At 32.0% G+C, this 11435-nt stretch overlaps 1 protein-coding gene across 1 annotated transcript; it reads left to right on the top strand.

Moving 5' to 3' along the window:
* Positions 1 to 6474: 6474 nt before the first annotated feature.
* Positions 6475 to 10637, top strand: LOC132629279 (MDIS1-interacting receptor like kinase 2-like). The gene is made up of 3 exons (XM_060344982.1): positions 6475 to 6884; positions 7035 to 9978; positions 10081 to 10637. The coding sequence occupies exons 1-3, from the start codon at positions 6507 to 6509 to the stop codon at positions 10410 to 10412; spliced, it is 3654 nt and encodes a 1217-aa protein (XP_060200965.1). The 5' UTR covers positions 6475 to 6506; the 3' UTR covers positions 10413 to 10637.
* Positions 10638 to 11435: the final 798 nt, after the last annotated feature.

The following is an 11435-nucleotide window of genomic DNA, read 5'->3' on the forward strand; positions in this document are numbered from 1 at the left end:
ATTTGGACGTTATCAATGCTCATGAAAAAAACACAATTCATCTAAGCCCTACTTCTAATTAAAATATTATATTTATAATTTAATGAAATTATTAGTATTGTTTATAACCGCGCGAAGCGCGGGCTACTTGACTAGTTTTAAATGTAAAACTTGATCCATAAGTTAATATTTATAAAAAAAGACCAATAAGTTGGTAAATATTTTTAACAATTACTCCCATCAGCCATTTACCAACCTCATTAACTTCCACCAATCTTTATTTATGTCTACCATCGGGAGGATTATATTAAAGAGTAGTTACATTACTATTCATGTTAAATTTTCATTTTTATTGAACTAAAGTTTGATCAATTGATGTTGTATTCTTTAGAAAGGCATTCTAGTAGCATATTAATTTTGTTATGAACTATGACTTGCTTATTTGGTAAGATTGTACAAGAATTGTGAATGTTTTGATAGTCTTCACAACTTGTGGATTTTTATATCTATAAGAGAAAATACAACTTAAGATATTCAAATTACATGTCCAAACATGATTTAAAACCATGATTTGAAATCATGGTTTCAAACCATGATTTGAAATCATGGTTTCAAATCATGGTTTCAAACCGTGTCCAAACGACTCCTTAGGTTGATGAGCCATGAGTACCTTTGGATGTAATCTTCGAGAAAATGTTCATTAAAACACATGAATTCCAGAGCTTCTTATCACTCAAATCCAACTGCGCCCATCAGCCAACAGTGAGTCAAGCAGAGGCGGATGTAGCCTTATAGCATCAGATTCATCCGAGCTCAGTATTTGTAATGCAGAGTATAAATTAATGTATAAATATCTACTACACTTACTTAAATAGTAGGTCTAAGTCCATAATTTTAAAAATCTATACATAAGATAAAGTTAGGCATAGACAATCCTATGTGTCACCTCTCTATGACTTCTATTGACATTTATCTTTTTTCTCTTTTTTTTTGAATTTTTCTTGCATTTTTATGCATAATCTACTAACTAAATGACTTTAAAAAGCTTGACCAAATAAATTTTGCACTAAAGCCCACGTTTCACTAATCAAGTCAGGTCTTTAAGATCAACGTAAGAACTGATGAGGCATTGTTGTGATAAAAATCATTAATTTCAATTACTCAGCTTTTAATGCAAATGAGTAATGACCGAAAACGTAAAAAAATGAGGCTGGTTTTGCTCCTGAAAAGTCATAGCCACTAAGCCAATTAATTGCATTCAACCTTATTCCAAAATTTACGGTCAGAAAGCTCTCTATCTCTTTTTATTGCCTAATTATTGAATAAGTTCTATAAATCTCTTTTCATTGCTTCCAAAACCTACAGCTAGAAAACCAGATTTTGAATAACCATCTGCTTATTTAGATTTTGGTGATTGATTGATAAGTTTTGCACTTAAATATCTTGAGTATAAAAAAAAAAAATCAATATGGTGAGTACATTTTACTATTTGTTTATGAATTTTACTTTGTTAGTTTCTCTTTTATCCTCTTCTAAACAAGTATGAACTAAAATTATGTTCATTGAATTGAATTTTGTAGAAAGACAATCAGTATTGCTATGAGATCATACATAACCCAACTCGGCCTTATAATCTAAAGGTAAGTTATGCTCTTTGCCTCTTTCTTACGATAACAATTTATTGTGCTTCAATTCTAAAATGTTTGAAATTGGCTTTATGAAAGCTCACTATGCTATTTCATGTAAATCATCTAAAGAATTGTCTTAATGCTTCTATTAAAGGTAACAAAATTTGACGATCCTATATTATTATTAACGAATTCCTATTATTAGCTCCAACAACCAACTATATGTTTATCTTTTACTTTATTTTATCTTATATTATTCCTAAACTCGAATGTATTGTTTGTTGAAGTTAAAAAACTGAAAAGGAAAAATAGTACCTGAAAGTTTTATTTCCTTCCTTTCTAAAAAAACTATATAAAAATTTCATTTTGTAGTTTTTATTTCTTCCTTCCTGTAAAAGTTACATATAAAAAATATAATTTGTAAATTCACTCATTGAATATGTCTTTCGTGCCTGCGCGAAGCACAAGCATTTTCACTAGTATGTAATAAATTCAATACAACTCATCTAATTTGAATTATCAATCTGCATCTGCTGTAAACTATTTAAAGAGCAGGCATGAGCAGGTGAGCCCATTTTAGAAGAATAGCAGGCTCTCTGATAATTCTCCATTTTAAAAGTGGGACCCTACAATAATATAAACCTCTGATGAGGAATTAAATGCATAAAATTGCCATTTGATCGCTTATCACGACTTTCAAAATTCCAATAAATGACATATAGTCCCACAAATTATTAATGCGATAATCATTGTGGTACTCATAAATATAAAGAGCTACAATAGGTTTCAGAATTTGGACCTTTAATTTGGGCATCAAAACTGCATAGTATCTATGGACCCAAAGGCTAAAGACACGCTTTTCAAAATGTCTCAAGTCAAAGAAATTCACTATAGTGTGTTAGCGTCTCTCTCTCTCTCTCTCTCTCTCTCTCTCTCTCTCTCTATATATATATATATATATATATATATATATATATATATATATATATATATATATATATATACTAGATGGCTTATGCCCGTGAGCCCAACACTTCGGATTATAGTGTATCTATGTATATGTAGTTGTGTTTAGATAGTGATAATATATATATATGTACTATGTTCAAAATACGATTGATATAACATTGTAATTTGTGCTCCGTATCTAAAACTTTATTTTATTCGTGTTTGCTACGAAAATTTATTAATATTTTTTAAAAGAGAAGACTTGTTTAAACGAAAACTATTTTCCTCTCTTTGAGATAAAATAATAGCAATATTCAAGCATCAATTGATACTTTCAGTTTTAATTCGATTAATTTAAAAGTGTAAAATACTTATTATTTTTTATCAAATTTTGATTTGGATAATTGTAATTCAAATTATTAAATTAATTTTACATGTTTGAAATGAAACAAAGTAGAAATTAATTTTCTATTTAAACGAAGAAAAGCTATTTTTTAATTTTTGGTAAATATTCTCGGTTTAACTCATTTTACTTGTCATGTTGTCTTTTGCATGATTTTTTAAGGAAACGTGAATTAGAATTATAATTTGACTAATTTACCTTATTCATTATTTGATTTTCATTTGATATTAATCTCTTGTCACATTTATTAGAGTAAGAATAAAAATAAAAAAGTAATTAAATTGTATCTTATCTTTTAAATATATATATTTTAAGTATAATTATTTTAGTAAACATAACAAATAAATGACATGGCGGAATAGCAAATACAACAATTAAATATTTTGAAGAAAAGTAATAATATGAGGTCCATGTTTTTTGCTATGCAATAATTTCATTTGCTCTCACTAATGGGTTAATATGCATGTGGCACTGAATCCACTATTATTGACTTGATGAGGATACTTTGGGAATTACATGAATATTGTTTGAATTTTTTTCCCCCTCCCATTTTAGGAGGATTTATAGTGTTTCCACACTTCCCCTCCAGTGTGACTCGAACCCAGGACCTACCGGTCGTGGGTGGAGGTGCTTAACCACTGAGCCATCCCTCACTTGTCATTGTTTGATTTTTTAGTATATGGGGTGCAGGTTTTTTTTGTTTTTTCATGAGTTTGGGGAGGGTGGGGGTCCAGGTTTTTTTTTTTTTTTTTTTTTAAGAGTGTCTATCGACGAAGCATGGGTAAACCGATGCTTCTATATAGTAGAAGAATAAAAATATAATAAAGTATTTTTATCTACTTTTTATAAGAGTTGGTAATATAAAGTATAAAACGACATTTTTTGCTCTTAAATAAGAAAGTGGGTGGGACCACAAAAGATTTTTTTTACTCTTAAATAAAAAAGTAGGACCGAACACGGACGACGATCTTGCTTCTATAAACCGACTCTTCTATATAGTAGTAATAGTGAAGTAATACATATAATTTTTTTTTTATCAAATTTTGATTTGGATAATTCTAATTCAAATTATTATATTAATTTTACATGTTTAAGATGAAACAAAGTAGAAATTTGATTTTTTATCTAAATGAAGAGCTTCTATTTTTTAATTTTTAGTAAATATTTTTTGTTTGACTCATTTCACTTGTCATGTTGTTTTTTACACGGTTTTTTAAGGAACGTCGATTAGAATTATAATTTCACTAATTTGCCTTTTTAATTATTTGATCTCCATTTAATATTATTTTTTCTTTTATGACATTAATCTCTGTTCACATTTATTAGAATAAGGAAAAAATGAAAAAGTAATTAAATTCTATTTTATTTTAATATATAATTATTTTAAGTATGTTGCTGTACAATAATTTCATTTGCCCCCACTAATGGGTTGATACACATGTGGCAATGAATCCATCATTATTGATTTAATTGTTTGATTTTCTAAACATTTTTTTAACATTGTTTGTTTTTTTAATATGGGATTCCTTTTTTTTTTTTTTTTTACTATTGCTTGCTTTTGTTAATATGAGGTCTACTTTTTTTTTTTCCTGTGAGTTTGGATGTGGTGGGTTCCACTTTTTTTTCTTCTCTTTTTTTTTTTTTAATACTGGTTGGTGTTTAATATGGGGCCATGAGGAACTTCTATTTTTTAATTTTTAGTAAATATTTTTTGTTTAACTCATTTTACTTGTCATGTTATTTTTTACACGGTTTTTTAAGGAAACGTTAATTAGAATTATAATTTCACTAATTTAGCTTATTAATTATTTGATCTCCATTTAATATTATTTTTTCTTTTATGACATTAATCTCTTTTCACATTTATTAGAGTAAGGAAAAAATGAAAAAGTAATTAAATTCTATCTTATTTTAATATATAAGTATTTTAAGTATGTTGCTGTACAATAATTTCATTTGCTCCCACTAATGGGTTGATACACATGTGGCAATGAGTCCATCATTATTAATTTAATTGTTTGATTTTCTAATCATTTGTTTTTTAACATTGTTTGTTTTATTAATATGGGATTCACTTTTTTTTATAAATATTGCTTGATTCTGTTAATATGGGGTCCACTTTTTTTTTCCCGTGAGTTTGGATGTGGTGGGTTCCACTTTTTTTTTCTTCTCGCTTTTTTTTTAATACTGGTTGGTGTTTAATATGAGGCCCACAATTTTTTTTAACATTGTTTATTTTTTTAATATGGGATTTACTTTTTTTTTTTTAAATATTGCTTGATTTTGTTAATATGGGGTCCACGTTTTTTTCCGTGAGTTTGGATGTGGTGGGTTCCACTTTTTTTCTTCCTTTTTTTTAATACTGGTTGGTGTTTAATATGGGGCCCACAATTTTTTTTAAATATTAGTTGTTGTTTAATATATATGGGGCCCACAATTTTCTTTGCTCGATTCTGTTAATATGGGGTTTACTTTTTTTTTTTCCCGTGAGTTTGGATGTGGTGGGTTCCACTTTTTTTTTCTTCACCTTTTTTTTTAAATACTGGTTCAATTTTTTTTTTTAACATTGTTTTTTTTAATATGAGATTCACTTTTTTTTAATATTGCTTGATTTTGTTAATATGGGGTCCACTTTTTTTTTTCCCGTGAGTTCGGATGTGGTAGGTTCCACCGGTTTTTCTTTTTAATACTGATTGGTGTTTAATATGGGGCTCACAATTTTCTTTTAATATTAGTTGTTGTTTAATATATATGGGGCTCACAATTTTATTTTTTGTTATGGGCCTGTTTAATATGGGGCCCAATATTTTTTTTTTGGACGACGATGGACAACGAAAAGGCACCCAACCGGTGCTTCTAAATAGTAGTAATATATATATATATATATATATATATATATATATATATATATATATATATATATATTAAAAGTGAAAAGATTTTAAGTCCAAAGTTGGATTACGAAAATGTCCATTAAAAATTAATGGACCATTTTACCCTGCACAAAATTTCCTTCTACTAATGAATAATTAAAGCTCCAATGAAGAGACGGGTAAGTGGAAACAATTGTTTCATCTTCCATTCATTACGGTACGCGGTTGTTGTGCAAACGTTTTAAAATTTTAAAATATCTCCGTTTCATATTTCTTTCATTTATTTGATCTTTTGATCTTCCATCGTTAAAATTCTATATTCATGTATAGTCTTTTAATATTCTTTTTTATACTTTATAAAAGTAGAGTCAAGTCATGGCCCACATGTCCATTAGCTCGTCAATTACCAAATGACTTTAGACTAATTCTGCAGAAATCTCCCAACTTTAAGAGTGGCCACAATGGAAACACCCTTTTAATTTGTTTGTATACTTCCATGGACGGTGAGACATTGACTTGTTGACTTCCAAGTCGTTCTAATTCTACCCGTATTTGACAAGTTGGAAACAAATTCCATTGACTTACAAGTCTTATTATAATGATTCTCTGCAGTATAAAACTCTGTCCTGCACAAGTTCTTTACAAACCAAAACCATCAACTGAATTCTTTTAGCCATGATGATGGTTCCCAGAATATTTTCTTTCCTTCAGTTTTCCACTCTCTTATATCTCTTCATAGTTACTTCTGCTTCCACTGAGGAAGCCACTGCTCTACTCAATTGGAAAGCAACTCTCCTAAACCAGAATCATTCCTTATTGGATTCTTGGACATTAAGTACTGATGCATGCAGGAATTGGTATGGAGTTAAATGCTTAAATGGTAGGGTAAACATGTTGAATATTACAAATGCTAGTGTCATTGGCACACTCTATGATTTTCCATTTTCATCAATCCCTTTTCTTGAATTCGTTGATCTTAGCATGAACCAACTCTCTGGTACCATCCCACCAGAAATTGGAAAGCTCACTAATCTTGTCTATCTTGACTTGTCGGTGAACAATTTTTTTACTGGTTCAATTCCAATTACACTATGTGACTTAACTGAGCTCAAAATTCTGTACCTTTATTCTAACCAACTTTCTGGCCCCATTCCTAGTGAGATTGGGAATTTGAAAAACCTCACGGATCTGGATTTATCAGAGAATCAGCTTAGTGATTCAATTCCAATTACTCTAGGTGACTTAACTGAGCTCAAAATTCTGTACCTTTTCTCTAACCAACTTTCTGGTCTCATTCCTAGTGAGTTGGGGAATTTGAAAAACCTCACCAAACTGAAATTAGACAAAAATCAACTTAATGGTTCAATTCCAATTACTCTAGGTGACTTAACTGAGCTCAAAATTCTGTACCTTTATTCTAACCAACTTTCTGGTCCCATTCCTAGTGAATTGGGGAGTTTGAAAAACCTCAGTGATTTGGAATTATCCCATAATCATCTTACTGGTTCAATTCCAATTACTCTATGTGACTTAACTGAGCTCAAAATTCTGTACCTTTATTCTAACCAACTTTCTGGCCCCATTTCTAGTGAGATTGGGAATTTGAAAAACCTCACGGATCTGGATTTATCAGAGAATAAGCTTAGTGATTCAATTCCAATTACTCTAGGTGACTTAACTGAGCTCAAAATTCTGTACCTTTTCTCTAACCAACTTTCTGGTCTCATTCCTAGTGAATTGGGGAGTTTGAAAAACCTCAGTGATTTGGAATTATCCTATAATCAACTTAGTGGTTCAATTCCAATTACTCTAGGTGACTTAACTGAGCTCAAAATTCTGTACCTTTATTCTAACCAACTTTCTGGCCCCATTCCTAGTGAGATTGGGAATTTGAAAAACCTCACGGATCTGGATTTATCAGAGAATCAGCTTAGTGATTCAATTCCAATCACTCTAGGTGACTTAACTGAGCTCAAAATTTTGTACCTTTTCTCTAACCAACTTTCTGGTCTCATTCCTAGTGAGTTGGGGAATTTGAAAAACCTCACCAAACTGAAATTAGACAAAAATCAACTTAATGGTTCAATTCCAATTACTCTAGGTGACTTAACTGAGCTCAAAATTCTGTACCTTTATTCTAACCAACTTTCTAGTCCCATTCCTAGTGAATTGGGGAGTTTGAAAAACCTCACTGAGTTGGATTTATCAGATAATCAACTTACTGGTTCAATTCCAATTACTCTAGGTGACTTAAGTGAGCTCAAAATATTGTACCTTCATCATAACCAACTTTCTAGTCCCATTCCTAGTGAATTGGGGAGTTTGAAAAACCTCAGTGATTTGGAATTATCCCATAATCAACTTACTGGTTCAATTCCAATTACTCTAGGTGACTTAAGTGAGCTCAAAATTCTGCAACTTTTCTCTAACCAACTTTCTGGTCTCATTCCTAGAGAGTTGGGTAATTTGAAAAACCTCACCATGTTGGAGTTATTTGAAAATCAACTTTCAGGTCATTTGCCAGACCAGCTTTGCCAAAGTGGGAAACTTGAGAACTTCACGGTCGCTAGCAATAAGCTAACAGGTCCAATACCAAGTAGCTTGAGGAAGTGCTCTAGTTTCAAAAGGGTTCACTTTAATAACAACAGTTTCACTGGGAATTTATCTGAAGTTCTTGGCATCTATCCAGAGCTTCAGTTCATTGATTTGAGTGACAATTATTTTGATGGTGAACTCGGCAACAATTGGGGGAAATGCAAGAATTTGACTAATCTGCGGGTAGCCAGAAATAACATTAGTGGTAGCATACCACCAAAGATTGGAAATGTCAAAGGGCTTCTTGGAGTTGATCTTTCATCGAATCATTTGATTGGGCAGATTCCTAAGGAAATTGGAGATTTAACCTCTCTGGTTAAATTTTTTGTGCAAAACAACAACATTTCTGGCAATATACCCGGGGAACTTGGGTCACTGACAAAATTAGAGTCCCTTGATCTATCAGGTAATAGATTGAATGGGTCGATCCCAATTTTTTTAGGAGATTATGTGCACTTGATTTTTTTGAACCTGAGCAACAACAAATTTGGAGAGAGAATTCCAATAGAGATAGGGAGGATGACTCAGCTTAATGCACTTGATTTGAGCCATAATCATCTTGTTGGAGAAATACCCCCTTATCTAGCCAATTTGAAGAGCTTGGTAAGCTTAAATCTTTCCCACAATGGCCTCTCTGGCCATATTCCTGAAGAACTTGAAAGTTTGACTGGTTTGCTAGATGCCGTGTTGTCATACAATGAGTTGGAAGGTCCAATCCCTAATAATAAAGCTTTTATCAATGCCTCCTTGGAGGGCAATAAAGGTCTTTGCGGCAATGTAACAGGACTCCAGCCTTGCGAATGGCCATCTTCTGTGGTGAAGAAGCAGACAGTGGCGAAGAGACGTAAACTCATCCTCATCACCGTACTTCCTGTTATGGGAGCACTAGTACTACTCTGTGCTTTCATTGGTGTTCTTTTTATGTGTGATAAAAGAAGGAAAGTTATAGACGTTGAAAGACGTGATGATGGTTGTATTTCGATATCCATGTTAGATGGAAAGGCATTGTACAGAGATATCTTAAACGCCACACAGGATTTTGATGCTACATTTTGCATCGGGCAAGGAGGGTATGGTAGCGTTTACAAGGTAAACCTTCCACCATTAGGGAATATAGCTGTGAAGAGACTTCATTCTTCATTTGAGAATAAACATCCCAAAAGCTTTATGAATGAAGTAAGGGCATTGATTGGGATTAAGCACCGGAACATCGTGAACCTCTACGGCTATTGTTCGAATGCACAAAACTCGTTGTTGGTTTACGAGTATGTGGAGAGGGGGAGTTTGTCTAGTATTTTGAGCAATGAAGTTGAGTCCAAGAAATTGGATTGGCTTAAAAGGGTGAATATCATCAAAGGTGTTGCTTATGCTTTATCTTACTTGCACCAGGATTGTTCACCATCGATTGTTCATCGAGACATATCAAGCAGTAACGTTTTGCTTGATTCTGAGTATGAAGCTCGTGTTTCAGATTTTGGCATAGCTAAGCTTCTCAAGCCAGACTCATCCAATTGCACTACACTTGCAGGCACGTATGACTATGTTGCACCTGGTAAGGTCTAACTTTATAACTATAGCCAAACACACTCTACATTGTTTTTATCTCATTTACATGTTTAAATTGTTATAACTTTTGGAAATTGTATTGTTTCAGAGCTTGCATATACAATGAGTGTTACACAAATGTGTGATGTCTATAGCTTTGGAGTATTAGTATTGGAGATAATCAAAGGAAAACATCTTGGGGAATACATTACTGTGCTAGCAAATTCATCGACTAGAGATCATGTGAAGCTTAGCGATTTGCTAGACGAACGCCTTCCGTATCCTGAAGATAGAGTAAAAGAGGTTTTGTTTTTTATCATCAAGCTAGCAAGTTCTTGTTTGCTTGAAACTCCAAAATTAAGGCCAACAATGCACTTCATCTCTAATAGGTTATCATCAATGAATCCACGTCCACCTACTCATGTAAGGCGAGCTATATAATCCCTGATATGTGAGGTGTCTTTGTATGAAAATGAATAAACTTTAAAACCAAGTGTTGTGAAGTAGTTTATTTTGATGTTAGTATGATACTTTCCATGCCAAAATTATTACTGGGACTAGCATTGTCGTATTGTCGGGGTGTTTATCTAGTTTATTGTTTTGAGTGTATCATGTAGAAGGTAATTTTTCCTTATGCCAAAAACTAATGAAAACAAACTTCATTTTTGCTAAGTATTGATGTCATAGTGGGATTTCCTTGCATAATTCTTATAGTTTATGAAATATCTCAAACCCAAATACTCGTAAGATATGATTAACATTGCAATGCTTGCCAAAAATGATACTTCCTCCATTTCAATTTATGTGAACCCACGACATTTAAGAAAGAGGAAAGACTTTTGAAACTTGTGGTTCAAAATACGTCTTGAATATTTGTGTGGCTGTAAATTATTCATAAAGTGAATTTGTTTCCAAATTAGGAAAGAGGTCATTCATTTTGGCACGGACTAAAAAGGGAATAGGTTCACATAAATTGAAACAAAGGGAGTAGTATATATTTTAAAGATGAAAGTAGAGAGGATAATATATGAAACTAACATCTCAATAAACATGTATGCAGAGATGCCTCTTGTAAAATACTGAAGATATTTCACGTCAGTTAATAGCGAAACTAATTTCTTTGAGTTTCGTCTGCACTTCTTAAATAAGTTTAGAATTAGAGTTTTGCTAACCTATATTCCTCTGGGAGCAAGGAAATGTCAGAACAGAGGAATTTTGGTACTGTATAAAATTTCTTATGGGAAGGAATAATGGCTTCAAGCCAAGCGACGACAAAGTCACTATTGTTTGTAACGATAAATTCGTCGTGCCATTATTTTTCTGTGTGAGGGGAGTTTTCCAAATTAAATACTACCTTGAATACAGTAAAACTAAGTACCCAATTTTAGAAAAAAAGGATAGCAAGAGAAAAGTTTGATAATAAGTAGACATCAATTTTCACAACAAGCGGTTCAGAATTTTTTC

The sequence above is a fragment of the Lycium barbarum genome, chromosome 2, assembly GCF_019175385.1.
Source record: "Lycium barbarum isolate Lr01 chromosome 2, ASM1917538v2, whole genome shotgun sequence".
NCBI classification, from domain to species: Eukaryota; Viridiplantae; Streptophyta; class Magnoliopsida; order Solanales; family Solanaceae; genus Lycium; species Lycium barbarum.